The 15142-nt window shown below is 40.8% G+C and overlaps 1 protein-coding gene across 10 annotated transcripts in view; it reads left to right on the plus strand.

The window, feature by feature from the left end:
• add3a (adducin 3 (gamma) a) overlaps nucleotides 1-7168 on the plus strand; it is a 104214-nt gene extending 97046 nt beyond the window's left edge. For 8 of the 10 annotated variants that reach the window (XM_085163519.1, XM_085163521.1, XM_085163520.1 and 5 more), the window contains 2 exons: nucleotides 1822-1914; nucleotides 4138-7168. In XM_085163519.1, coding sequence (XP_085019645.1) covers nucleotides 1822-1914; nucleotides 4138-4388 — 344 coding nt within the window. In that variant the 3' untranslated portion in view covers nucleotides 4389-7168. The remainder of the gene's footprint in view (nucleotides 1-1821; nucleotides 1915-4137) is intronic. The other 2 variants (XM_085163526.1, XM_085163527.1) reach the window with 1 other exon arrangement.
• Nucleotides 7169-15142: the final 7974 nt, after the last annotated feature.

The raw sequence follows: 15142 nt of genomic DNA on the forward strand, positions 1-15142 counted from the left end.
CTGGAGCAGATTTCAACTTGAGCTTAAAACTAATCAGGATTTCTTAAAATTGGTTCTGCAATTCCAAAGCCGTCCCCTTGGAAACTGATTAGTAAACAGCTCAAATTTTCTTTGTGCCCTCTCAGCAGTCTGGTGGTAACAAAAGATTTAAATGATCTCGGTCAACGCGTGCACAGACGCACATCTATATACCTATACGTCTATATCTATATGCAAGGTCTTTGGCTGCTTTAAACTGTGTTAACCTTGTCAACACACACACACACACACACACACACACAAGTCAATGCTAATCATATTAGCCTTCTGTCCTATTATCTTTCAGAGAGGCAGAGGAAAAATCAATAGCGAATCAATATCTGGGGGGCCTTCTGTCACACTGGAGCACAGTGAATGTGTATTTGTGTGTTGTGTATATTTGGGTAAGGCCATGTGTATGGATGGCTGCAAATGTTCTTCTGTGCATATGAAACATGGTGCGACTGTATGTGTGTAAGGGGCCAGTGTGACTAAGATGGCAGACCGAACAGACAGCAGGTCTTCACACCCTCCACATGATCAGAGCCCGTTGCTATGACACTTTTGCCCCCATAGCCCCATGAATCCCCGGTGACCAATCTGGAGACAAGCTGGAGACCGTCTGGAAAGGCCTGATACATGCTCGGCCCGGGGACACACACACACGTTTATAGGCTTAGCCTGCGATTAGTTGTGACATGCAGATTGTATATATTGATCATTTTTAAAAAACAGATTGATTATAATGCGCATTATATAAGAGAGCTGATCAAATTGAGCTATATGCGACATAGATATGTATGAACATATGTACAGATGCGTATTATGTGCTATATGTTTCACAGGAGGTGACAAAGCTCATGCAAATGACTACACACACTGAGATCATCTCATCTGAGGCTCGCACGCATTTTTATCTGTGTGTATACAGAACACCGAGTACTATCGCTGCACAGATCAGGCTGTTATGCAAACACGTCCTATACGCTGTGCTTGTAGGAGTTGTGAATGATTGTGACAACTGCCAGCTCGATGTGTAAGCCCGAACCTACTAATGAATGTGTTAAAGTGATCTGGGAACGTCTTTCATTCAGACTAATTGGTGTTTAAAATGAAATTAAGCTACTGTAACTAAGCTGCGTGGCAACACTGTGTGCTCCTTATGGTTGGATAGAATTGTTTAAGGATCTATAGTTCAAAGGGTGCTTGTTTCTTTATCCATTTTACATAAGAATATAAACTTTTCTCATAATCTCCTTATTCTATATAAGAGTGACTGAGATTTCTCTTCTTTCTTGCCCTAAACTTCATTTTTCTGTATTTAAATGTCTCACAATACAAATACTTCAGTCTATGTAAATTATACATCTCATAAAGAAATTTTAAACTTTGGTGGTCTAGCTAGCAGCGGACCACAAGTCGCCATCAAGAGCGTTGTCCGTGTTAAGGTTTAGCAAAATGTTACAGTGTGTGCTCAGCCACCCACGCCCGGGGGCGGGTGGATTGATGGCACTCTGATAGCTGGGTGATCAGCAGACAAGGATTTTGTAAATTTTGTTGGAAAACAGCTGTGCATGGCCTGATTCTAACATGTGTGTGTTACCACTAATCTGTCAACCTCCCCACTCCCTCACTCCCTCCGGACCCTTCATCCCAATTCCCTCCAACCTCTCATCCCACTCACCCCTGCTGTCTTCCCTCTACTTCCACCCCCTACACCCTGCCACAATCCTCTCATCCAACCCTCACAACCCCCCCCCCCCCCCCCCCCCCAACCTGGCTCCGTCCCCACCCTCCCTGCAGATGGCGAGCACGAGCTAACCTCTGACGATGGCTCCACTCTCTCTCAGTCTCTGTCTGTCACCCAGTCCCCGCAAAGCACTTCAGCTAAAGAAGGTATCACTCACTCACAGACTGAATTGTTTTTTCAGAATGAGCTTCACTGTCTTGCTTTTTGACTTTAATGTCAGACGTGTGTTTGTGGACGAGCATGAGAGCGTAAATTTAACTGCAATAGACTAAATGCTTATTATACAGTGCCTGAACTAGTTCATGCTGTACTAACTACTCTTTCATGTTAAAACGTGGTCATCTAATTCAATGAAACTGCAACAGTTTCACTATATTTAATACCTCTCTGGCTTTTTCTTTTTTTTTTTTTTTTTTGGTCAATACAAATTTATATTGGGTTATGAAAATGTAGCGTTGCCTCAAAGGTATGAATTTATATTTTATACACTTATTATTTTGCCATTGAGGGTCCAAAGGTTTGTTTTTTTGTTTTTTAGAGCAATGGGAGAAGCAATTTTTAAAGACTTGAAGTCTTGTAAACTTATAAAGCATTCAGGGATTTCTGTGATTTCGCAATTGGTTGCCAGAGAGTAGCTGCTTCAAGAAATGGCATCAATTTTTGGTTATATCAGCCCAGCACTAAACTAACTCCCTCCTGATGAAAGCTCATACTTCCATTTTCTGCTAGTTATCTAGGTCTGCTACGGTGTAAGTAGTGATGCCCAGACCCCCCTCTCACCAGACAGTCTTGGGGGGGGGGGGGGGGGGGGGGTAAGCTGTCTACCATGTCCTGGGTCTGCCCAGAGGTCTCCTCCTTGTTGAACATGCCTGAAACACCTTGCCTAGAAGGCGTCCAGATCAGATGCCCGAGTCGCCTTTCCTTTTGATGTAGAGGAGCAGCATCTCTCCTCTGAGCTGCTCACCCCATCTCTAATAGAGAGCCCAGACATTCAAAGAAGGCTCATTTTGCCAACAGTTAAATATTCGTTTGGTCACTACCTACAGCTCGTGGCCATAGATGAGAGTAGGAACATGGATCAGCCAATAAATTGAGAGCTTTGCCGTCATGCTCTGCATCACTTCCTAATGAAGGATACAAGACGGTATTGATTTTCTTACTTGACACATTCAGTGTTTTTATCTAAACTTGAGGTTTTGTCGCAGTCTTACACGCATCATTATAAAGACTTATCAAGAGTGAATGTTCGTTTGGTGTTAACATCACAGATCTGAGGGATTGGTAATGGGAAGTGTCACATCACTGGGTTTCTTGCCTGTTGCCGCCCTTTGAATGTATTTCGTCTGTTAACACGCAAGATTGACATTTGAAGCCATTTGGTGTGCCGCCAAGAAATGGCAGGATCATAGAGGTCTCTCTACAAGTTGTAAATAATGGCACTATGGGATTGGCTTCCTGTCCACTTCCTTCCAGGGCAAACACGCAAAACCACACAATAACAATTAACCAATAACGGCGCGTTCACTCAGGGGACCTATATTTTCTGACACTGTCACCATGAGGTCAGCCGTGTTGTACAGCAAGCCTTTTAGTCCAACCATCTGGTTTTTATGCAACGATGAAAATAACCTGAGAGGACACGTTTGGTGCGTAATATGAAACCAGCGCCCTGGATTGCTTAACCTGCATTCGCAGCACAGAGAACGGAGATGTGACGCTTCCCGGCATGTTACGTGAACACCGATTAAGGCAGTGTGTGCAGTGTGCTGTTCAAAGCTCCCATTTTGTTGGGTTGAAAGGAGGGCAGACTCTCTGGGCTATCAGGTCACTGGGGTTTTTACGCAGGGATATTACGAAATATGTAGAGCACGGGGACACTGTGTGATTAGTACATCCGACAACAGAGCCTCGCATTTGGCACAAGAGGACACAGTGAGACACAATAAGACATGAGACATATTCAGGGTGAGAAAATATATTGATTTAATCAGTCATTTCTCCAATATGATAACATGAACATGCACCTCAGTGATGCTGCACCAATAATAGTTATGAGTTTGCTCTTGGTGGACATCCACAAGCTGAAGATTCCTATTGGTGGAAAACGACTAGAAAAGAGCCAGTTTTAATTAACTCTGTTTAACTACCAGATAATAGCTTGTATGCCGAAATGCTAAACATGATCATGATGTAAAAAGCCAAAGAATATTTTATTTGAAAAGAGAGTGCCTTGCAGCTCATAGATTTACTCTACATGTATCCCTTCCAAAGAACACTTAAATCCAGGGAGCTCTTCTTTGTCGTCTTGCAGATGTTGTGCCCGATGTTTTCACCTCTAACTTGTGTCTCGCTAATTTCCCTTCCCGCAGAGAACCACACAGGACTGATGAACGGTAAAAACGACCACGGGGACGTGGACGAGGAGCTGTCAAAGCGCGTGAGCCAGCTGACCACCAGCGTTGAGAGCGTGGAGATCACCGTGCGCTCCGGGGAGAAAATCGAAGAGGCCCTGTCCCCCGAGAGCTCGCCCTCCAAGTCGCCCAACACCAAGAAGAAGAAGAAGTTCCGCACCCCATCCTTCCTGAAGAAAAACAAAAAGAAAGAGAAGACGGAGGCCTGAGAGCGAGTGGGCAGCAGGCGGCGAGGCAGACGGGGAGATCATCTGCATAGAAGAATGAGGGGCAAGCAAACCCCCGTTTTCTGTTTAATAATGTCTGTTTTTATTTTGTTTTAAATGTCCTTTTATGTTTTTAATTTTATTTGTTTTTTAACAAAAGGTTTTATGTGCAAAAGGCAGAGGAAACGAATTAACAAAAATCTGTTTGTAATAAAAAAGAGAAGTTTTTTGCTTCTGCAAAAAGACAGGAAAGCTTAGGGGTTTGGGGCGGGCAAGTGAGGCCACAGATGAAAACTGCAACAGATGTGGGGTGGCTAGGGCAGGTAGTGGGGTGTCTGCACACCTGACCTCCTGTGCAGGGCTTTAACGGGGCTCCTTGGAAGTGTCATTCAAGGCTGTTTAGATCCTCAGTTTTTGGCTACTCCTGTGATTATCCCCGGGTTGAAAAATGGAACGTGAAACCACGTTGTTTTTTTCTTGCTTCAAATAATTGGAATGCAGCCCGAGTGTTGTAAAACTGCACACATTCAAAAGAAACGCTTTTTTCCCTCCCCTTCTAAGACCTTCCAGCCCTTTTACCTCCTCCTTCTTCTTCTTTTCTTTTCTTTTTTTTATATCCCGGTCACCTGACTCTGCATACGGAACAGCGAGACCACATAAAATTTCAAGTCACACTGGAAAACTGGTCTCCGAGGGAAAAAGAAAACAGCCACAGGGTTTGTGTTGATTTATTTACTGTGAGAGAGGATCTCTCACACTCTTCAGGCTACTGTAGGCACAGGCTTCTGACAAAAACCTTCTTTTCAGCTTGTTGTGGTTCAACTACAGATGAGTTTTAAGAGTAGAGACAGTGAGGCTGACAGTCTATCACAACTGTTATCTGAGAGAGAATATTTATGTAGCATTTTTTTTTTCATCTTGTCCTTTTCATCTCAGTGTTTGTTGGTTTTTTGCCAAATTCATGGGAGAATGGGAGGAAAAAACAATCTCATCTAAAGCAAGCATCTCTATTTCTAGTTTGTCATCTCATTTTTACTGAACACAAATTTGGTATTAGTTGACTGTTTTGTACTCATTTCTAAGCTTTTACAGAGAATACAGTTGTTATGCATGATTTCTTTTTTTTTCCTGTTTTATTATTTTTTTTGCAGCAACTGAATTTATTTGGCTGTCTTCTGTAGTGATGCCTGATTTTTTTTTTTCTTTTCAAATTATATTCTAACCTTCAGAGTACACAAAGTTACTATATAACACAGATATATGAAAACTGGATATGTTGGCTATAGTTTTTTTTTTCTCGTTAGCTATATATTTTTTATTTCATGGTGCAGCACTTTTTTGTGGTATATAACACATTTTAGTTGCAAGTGGTTTCACCAGTGAGGAGGATCGTGAAGTAATTTGGTAAAAGTCGTGCAAGTAGAAAGCGAGGCATGGTGTCGGGGAGTGGTCAGGACCCAGAAAGTGAGTTGAATGAAGACGGACAGAATAATCTTTCATTGGTGTCACACGTGAGAAAATATTACTGCGCTCAAGCAGCGTTTCTGCTAAACGCAGTCCCCAGCTGCGATGGGAATCATGGGTCATGGAGAGTAGAGCGGTGACGTCTTTTTGTTTGGTGTGTTTGTGCGTGCGTGCGTGTGTTTTAAGCCATATTGTAATTTTTTTCCTCCATTATTTTAATAAGACAAGGGTTGTGATTCTTATCTGCCTGCTCAGGCGTCATAGACCCTAATAAGAACTCTGCTAAATCACCCCAGTGACTGCATCGACACCCCTCAGGCACCCCAAAACTTTATTATTTTATTTAATATTTTTGCAGTGGCTACACTCACAGTAGCTACGCCTCCTTGCTTAATCTGTTTTATTTCCTCCAAGAACTGGAACATCATTAGGAGGTCATAGGACATTTTATTCTTTTATGACTCTTTTCCGAGGCCGGTCATTATTTCAGCTTCTAAAACCTTCCCTCCTGTAATTTCTCTTCTAAACACGATCCTGTTGTAAGTGGTGGATGACCCACAGTTGAACTCAGCAAAGCCAAAGTGTGATGGGTTGCCGCATATCCTCCCCCCTGCAGTTTAACCAGATGTACCAATATCCCAGCTAGCAATGTGAAGTATTGGATTTGGAGGGAGTGCGGGAGGGTTTAGGGGCACATCTTTAGCCGTGTTAAACGATAGCTTTTGGCTCCGGGCGAAGAACTGAGGTCACACAACTGAAAGATGGAGAAAGAGGAAATGGAAGTGCTTATCTGTGTGTAGTAGACAGGAGCAGGGGAAAGGACAACCTGATACTAACACACCATATTTTCACCACTCAGATGTTTTTTTGTTTTTTTGTTTTCTTTGATACATCGCTCCTCCAGGAAATCTTTTTTTCATCCTCCATTTGGTTCGCAGTACGCTTTTTTTTTTTTTTTTTTAGTTTGCAGAACGCATTAGGTGGTGTTTTTTTTTTTATTAACCCTTTTTTCTTTTTTAGCAAAATTGCTTCCAGATGAACTGAATTTGCATCACATCCTTTTTATTTTCTCATCTGTTTTTGACTGTTTGCACCTTGCTTTGCTAATGTCGCCACCTCTTTTTTTTTTTCTGTTCAAAACAAAAAAACAAACAAAAAAAGCAAACAAACAAAAAGAACGAGTTTTGCTTTGGCATGCCAGAATGAGCCAAGCTACTTTGTGACCTGTGAAAATCCTATATAAGTGGTTATCTAATGGAGTTGCTTTTAGATGTATTGCTAATCTGTGTAAATTCACAAATAAAACTGTATTTTAAGAACCTGATGCTCATTTTTTTTTTCATGTTTGTGCTTCACAGTCCATATCATTCTTCAGCTTTAGTTTGACATAATCCATACACAATCATTTTACTTTCACATTTCCATGAACGGAGTAGTTTTATAAGCTTAATGCTGGGTTTTCATGAGGTTTCAGTATTGTAGAACGGCCTCATGGAAGAGAAAGACCTGTGCTGACATACAGGACGCTTTGTTGAGTGAGCGTGGGTGGGGGGACTCTGGTGCCTTTATCTTTAATCAAGGAGTGAATTAATATGAATGTATACGTATGTGTGTTTATAGTTCAAACTGAAAAATATGGCACTGATTAAATGTGAAATGTGAAAATCATCGACAGACCCAAGAACTCTGGAAGGACAGAAGTCATGATGAGAGTAAACATATGCATTGAGTCATGATCCCATGGCTATATAAAGCAGCACTTTGTAAGGTTTGTGTATAAGGAAATCTTTCCGTGACAAGCTATTGTTGTGCTATGAATAATCCTTGTCGTTATTTTCACACGTGAAGTCTTATTACAGCGGATTTTTAAGGCCGTTGTTCCCGACCTAAGGGCAAGGTGATCTGTAAGTCACATGAGTGAAGACAAGTCATTTTATTTGAACTGTTGTAATATTTTCCTCAAACTGGTCAATAACCATAACTATGCATCCTTATAAATGCATCACACTGTCCAAATGCTTTTCCCTATAAAGACGATATTTGATGACCCGCTCTGTGGCCTTAATGAGTTTTGACCTTTTAGAATAAAAATGTTGTCTTTAGTCTGCCATTAAAATAGTTTCCAGATTTTGCCAAAGGTAGCAGCAAAGGCAGAGACCACCCTCACTAACTTCTGATGCAAACCCAATCACCAGAAACTGCTTACTTCAGAAAAGGATTTGAAGGGCTTACTCCTAGCAGGCTTTCGAGGGGTAAAGAGTTAAAAATAGCTTTATTATTCCAAAAAAATGAAGTACCTACAGTTCAAGTCAATACTGGTCAACTTTAGTGCAGCCCTAGCCCTTCTCAATGTAAAAAACTGTAGTAATCACAACCCTACCACACAAATCCAGTAGTAGTAGTAGTATACTCTGAGTCTGAGTAATAAAGCCATTTTAAACCTGGATTCTGACTCATAGCCAGCAGTGGGTGAGTGCTTGCAGAAAAAAGTCCACTTGCATAGAAGAAGATGCAAGTGGACTTCTCACTTAATATCTCAGTAACTCTCCCCTTTTATTGTCTGTTATTTAATAAAGTATAGTGTTCATATTGTAAACTACTTTTAGAATAAAAGAAACAATGAAATAGGGTCTAATTTGGTGAAGGCCTACACTGTGATTAACAAGCCCTCAGACCCTCAGTAAGATTGGTCATGATGTGTAGATGTGTAGGAGTGGCTGATGTAATGTGGCTACAGCCATCCTTTATATACAGGCTATAGCCTTTTTTTTTTTTTTTTTACATGTGACCTCAGTTTGGGAGTTTTTCTTTCATATGTATCACGCAGCATGAGATAATTTGTATCAGTTGCATTATCACTTCTGGGCATGCTCAGTTTAGGTGACAGAGTTGCCCAAGTAGTGTTTGTGTGGGAGGGAGGCACAGGGCACGTTTCCAAACAAATTCCCTTCACTATTCTAATAATTGTGCGGTTTTAGATTTGAACTGGCATGTTTAAAAAAGAAAATGATTTAACGTCTGATCCTGCTGTTTGTAACTTGTGTGTCGTCATACACATCTTTAGATATTATCTACAACAGTTCAGAGCTGCTCTAAATTTTTTGGCAGTGGCTTATGATTGGGAGTAATATATGATATCATGGATATATCTCCATAGTGTAGTGGTTTGAACTAACAAAGTAAAAGGTTGCTGGTTCAGTTCCACTCAGAGACATTAATTCCCACCTGATGCTGTTGCAAAAATTTCACCCTTGTCCTATATCCAATAAACTGACTTAAACGTCTTTAAATGTGTTCCTCTTCATGAAGTTAAAAAGGTTGGGAACCACAGCTTTAAAATGTGTTCTTTGTTGTATCACTTCAAGTGTGTGTATCTTTATGAGTTTTTATTTTGTTTAGGATGATTTGTTTTGTCTGCAAAACCTCATTTCACTGTCAGAAGGTTTTCCTGACACTTAAAGCCCAACTGGACCGTACCACGGCAAAAAGCCCGTCTCACGTCGGAGCTAATCAGTCACCGCACGGCATGGACTGTCAAAACCAATTTGAAGGTGTGTGCACACGAGCAGCCACTGTGCCTTGATTGCATTTATATTTCAAGATGCAAACCAAAATATGCAAAACTAGCATCACAATGGTGTGTGCTAACTTCCCCAAAGGATGTCTCTCGCAGATTTTTTAGAGTCTGCACATCTTTATGTAGACTTGGCAGCACTTTTTCCTCTTCACCCCCAAAATGTCCTTACTGCTTTTTTGCTTTTTTCAAATGTCTTATTTACATTTTCTTTCCTGCAACCTCAGATGTTTTCCCCAAATTGAGGGGAAATGTATAATTTTGATGCTAAGCTGCTATAGATTGTCCACCCTGGGCTGCCCCTCACTTATTATGATGTCTACAACTATTCTGCTTTTCAGCACTTTGCTGGGTTAACGTGAACTTCTCTGGGGAAAACATTACTTAAAAAAATATACACTTGTGATCAGTGCTGGTTTACAGTTGTATGTTTGAGCCAGGTCGTTCAGTTTGGCACTTTAACGAATGTTTGAATGTTTCAAAAGAAAATCAGTTTCATGTGATTTTAGTGATGGAGAACTTTGAAAGAAAATTGTTGTGTTATTCCAAGCAGGCTAACTCCAAAACTAAGACTCATCGTGAACTGAATCTTTGCATCCAGAGAAACCCGACAAAAGACACCAATAAGGGAGTGAGTTTGGCGTATGACGAGAATGAGACGAGGGAAACCGGATGAGCCGTAATTTCTTTTATCACACGTCTTCTGTCTGTTATCATTTATATTTTACATGTTGCTGGCTTCCATAGAGAGCATTTAAAACCAGTGTAACCCTGTCTTGGCGTCAGTGAATGTGAAACCAGTATACAGCACTTTATCTGGCAACGTTCCTGTTGTGAACAATAAATCTGTACGAGCGATCCCGTGACACTGCGTGTTTTTGTGTGCCTCGTGGTGAAGATGACACCATCTAGTTGCTCCAGAGTGAGGTAATTGTTTGTTCTTTACTTCTACTGAAAACCAGTGTGAGTGATAAAACCATTGAATTTTTTTCCATCAAATTTAACTCGTTATGATAAATTGAACATGTATGCCTTTTTCCTGTAATGGGGAATATATTCTCTGGATTTCATTGCATATTGACTTTTCTTTCAACACAACATTATAAATGGTGTTTGTTAAGAAAATGGGGCAAAACTGATTACAGTGATGTAGAAAATTGACTATGATGTGTTATTCTAGGAGACTCTGCGCCGGCACAGCGTGAGCTCAGAGGAGAGGAGGTGTTTAACAGTTTATTTTTTCTTAAAGGAATTTCCACTGACACGGCTGAGTTTAAAGTCAAAATGAAAACAATCTATAAATATGACTCCTCTAATAAATCAAATAAAGGCCCTATCAACAACTTACTGAAATAACAGGAAAGGACAGGAGAACATAGACATAAACACCCTGCAACAAACAAAGGGAAAGGACTGAATAAGTCTGATCCAGGCTCTTTTTTTAGTTTGTCATCTGAATGAGAAGAGCCTCGTTCCCTCTGCCTCACTTCCCACTGTTGTAGTTTCAATAATTATATGTTTTAATTCAATTTCAAATAATCGGTTATCCTTTTAAGTTTGTAAACCAGCACACACTCATACATTATACACAGACCCATCCTGCTACATCATGTTCAACACTGTTAAAGAGGTGAAGAGGACTTCTCCTCTCCTCTCTAGACTGCATCCTGCTGTGAGTGTCAAAACAATGAGACTACTTGCGTCCAGATGGATGCTCTGCTAGGGGAGTGTGGTAACCATGATAGGCCTTTTTTTGGCAGCACAGCCCACCCCATATGCACTGACAAACACACATGCACACACAAGCACCCACCCCACCACAATATACCTAGCTAGACACCCTACCACTCCAAGCTTCACAGTGACGACAGACTGCAGTAGTACCCAGATGCCACTGGGATGAATTAGCGACTGATAAACAACATAAGGGGTCAGTTAGGGCTGAGTGCAAATGCACACCCCTTGGGACCACCCACCCACACAGAGCCACACAGCTTTTGCAGACTGGTGTTAGATTTTCTCATACAAGATACCTCTTGTATGCAACAAATTGTGACGATTTTAACTTTCTGACAAACCATTTAAAAAATCACAATTTCTTATTTTGCAGTTTTTTCTTGATACGAATGTTCCATATATGCATTAAATGACTGTCTTTAGCAGGGTGGCCCAAATTGGAATTAAATGACACATTTTTTGGAAACACAGTAAGAAGAAAAGACCAATTTCTCACTCTTCGGTATAATGATTTTATTATGTTTACTTGTAGTTATCATAGATGACTAGTTGGTCTTGCTGAATACGTCCTCATCTTCTGGAGGACACATAATGAAATCTGGTTCTTTTTTAGTATGTATGCAGGTGAAGTCTGTTCTCTCACATTAAATGTCATTGTTATACTTTTATATCCATGCATCCTCCAAGGAGAGGTCTTGAAAACACTACAATAACAACAGCAGGTGCAGCCGTCCCCATCCCAGTCTTCAAGTAAATCTGGCCCAATTCCAGTCTAGCCCCCACCCCCCTCTTTTTTTGCTTGTGGAGGCCACACGAGAATGCTGAGAACTTCACACGAAATGCAGACCATTTAACCTTAACTGCAAGTGTGTTATAAAGTCCTCCAAGGTCTTTGCCAGTAAAGCCTCACTAATCACAGTTTGTAAGGTTGTAGTAACTGTTTCATGTTGAAACCTCTTGGCCTTCCAGATACGAGGTTTGCGTGTCAAACAGTTTTGCTTTGGAAATAAACACTATGTAATGGCTTTCAGGAACTTGAAAGAAACAAAGAAACAAGTAGAATATCTCATGAAACAGTTTCTGTTTTGTCAGTGACTGGAATTGGAAGTTCCTCCTTCTGTTCATGTAAGTAGAAAGAGGCCATCCCAAAACTTATTATTAAATTTATACCCTAAGCCAGAGCTTCCCAAAGTGTGGGGTCATTGCAGGGGGGCCCGGTATGAAGAGGGAAAAACTGCTAGCATGGGGCTCCCGCACAAATGCAAAGCAGGAGATGAAGCATCGCTGAATATGTTTCCAAACCAACTTCATTCTAAGCCAAAGACTAGAAAATATGGTGAAGCATATCTTCCCTTTGGCTTCACCTGCACAAGTGCCAAGGTAGGTCTCCCTGCAGAATTGGTTTTCCCTGCGTCGGGAGCAGTGCTGGGCTCTCCAAATCACGGACAAACAGTATCCCACATTCTTGATTTCTAGTTCAGTTCAGTTCATTTTTATTTCAAACATTTCAAACATGTGCCCTCACAATCATTACAAAATATCATTCCATTATTTGTTTGAAAAGGAGTAGGCAGAAGTATATACTTATTTGTCCCTACCCCCTCAAGTTTAACACTTCTTGTAATGACTAACTACTCCTGACATTTTGGAGATGTTAGCTCTTTATACAGTAGTTACAGCGGGATACAAATAATATCAGGCTGATCCTGCCACAATTTGTTCCCCCTGTCTAAATCACAGACAAACAGTATCCCACAGCTGTTTATGTTTTTAAATCCATTTTGCACAGAGAGGCATTTATTTGAAAAATGGGCGCGAAGATTTTTCTTGTAAAACAAAGGGGGCCCTAGCAAAAAGAGCTTGGGAACCACTGCCCTAAGCCTTAACTCAAAGACCCGTCGTTAACACCAAGTGTGTGCACAGCCTCTCAGTGAGTGGGATTGTTAGGGGACGTATAGTCCACGCCCAGATGTACATCTTGGCTGTTTGCTGGGATCACAAAATTTATCTCACTCAGATGCAAGGGATCCATAGCATACTCACAGATATAAAAAGTACAACACTCGCTCTAAATTATAGCTTGCAGTTGCTAAACTTAACTCAACTCAAATGACAATCCTCCAGGAAATCACTACGAATGTTTGAGATATAGTCTGGGACACAACCTCCACCCAAAACCACAAATTGGTGTGTTTACATTTGGTCTTCTTGAACAAACAAGATATAATGTGTTCATAGTGAGATAAAGAAAGCCGGTAGGCTGAGTTTGTTTTCCTCTCTTTCCAGACTTTTTTTTCCCAAGATAAGCTAAGAAGCTACTGGCTACACTTTCATATTGATGAATGTGGTGGTGGTGACAACATTACCATCAATCTCTGTGTAGAAATTTAACAAAAAAAGCCCCCAAACTGAAACAGTTTCTGTTCAGTTCTGCTCAGTTTCTATGAATACTTGTATCATTGAGGTGCAGAGAGGGACTCGGCTATCAGCACTCTGGGTGACGACTGAGTGAAGAGCTTCAGAACAGAGCCAGAGTTTTGGCACTGCAGTCACAGTCGCAGCTTTGAGTCACCCACACGTCACAGTTACGTTCTATTGCTGATAACCTTTCTCTCTTTCATTACTTTAAATGAAAGCTCCAACTATCGCAAATCCCACAACTAAAGTAACGCGTCCTTTTTTGTTAAATGTGCCATTAAATTGTGTGCCGGAAACAAAGTTTTGTGCTATGAAAGGGAAAGTCCAACAAATAAATATGCAATAAGCCCGGCTGCAAAAATAAGTGTGTCCACACCTTTCAGTCATGAAGATGATGCTGCACATCTTTATTAAATCCTGTAGCTTTTTGAAGTGAAAGAAGAATTTGCTGTGGTGCAGAGCTTTAATAAATCTGGCCCGTGGAAACCACAAATCTCTTTCATGTATCTTTGTAATATAGAATATTGAAACATCTGTCAAAATGCTAGAATTAATCAATTAATGGGATTCAGAAAGATTGGACGTGTCTTAGATTAGTGTCTATATGTTACAGCATGTAGCGGTGACTTTAATAAATACAAATAGAGAGCATTATCTGGCAAACAGGAAAAAATAATGATGAAAACTACATTTATGGCGTTGACAGAGTTAGAGTCTAACTAACTCGAGTCAGACGGGTCAGATCTGAAAGTAATGCTCTGTGTTCTCCTGCACGCCTTTTAGGTCAGCTGTAAAAGACATCCCAGGTTTAAGTGATGGAATAGTTTGTAATGAAGCATCTGTAACTCTGCTGTTAACCCTGTGAAAAGTGGTGGAATTCAAAATTTACCAAAGAGTAAGTGAGAGGGGTGAGATCGAGGCAATTATCGCACAAGAAAGGCTGAAAAGGAAAGAGAAGCACATGCAGGGCTCGATATGCTCTTAAATTCAGTCTGGCATTTGATCGCTTTTGCGCAGTTTTATCTTAATAATGTATGCAAACTTGTGGTGAAATCGCCTTAGAAACAAATAACTCAAAAGTGTGTGTGCAAGTCTGTGCGCATGGAACCGATACTACTAAAACAAATGGCCCAACACCTCTGATTAAGATGCCTGTGACCTTTAATGAACTCCTTCTGCAAGCACAGATTCACTGTGATGGCCTCTTATCGACAGAAGTAATAAAATCTATTTTTCTCTACTGAACCGAGGTAGCTAATTAATCAGAGCTCCAGCAAAAGCACCCAGTGAGCATCTACTAGATATCTCAATGAATTATGCTGTAATTATATTGCGCCTGTGTTATTTTGCTTTTGGATTGAGTGCGTCCTCTAATGGTCCCTCTATAAAACTGACTTCCATCAGTGAGTAGGTTAAAATTGCAAATCAGTGTGTGTGTGTGTGTGTGTGTGTGTGTGTGTGTGTGTGTGAAGTCTCCGTTATTGATCAGGTTCTCTGTCAAACTCTTGAAGATGTATTATGTTCATTTTGCGCTATGAAGCAGTAAGGATCTCACTTATTGCCC

This window comes from Neolamprologus multifasciatus, chromosome 6, assembly GCF_963576455.1.
Source record: "Neolamprologus multifasciatus chromosome 6, fNeoMul1.2, whole genome shotgun sequence".
Lineage (NCBI taxonomy): Eukaryota > Metazoa > Chordata > Actinopteri > Cichliformes > Cichlidae > Neolamprologus > Neolamprologus multifasciatus.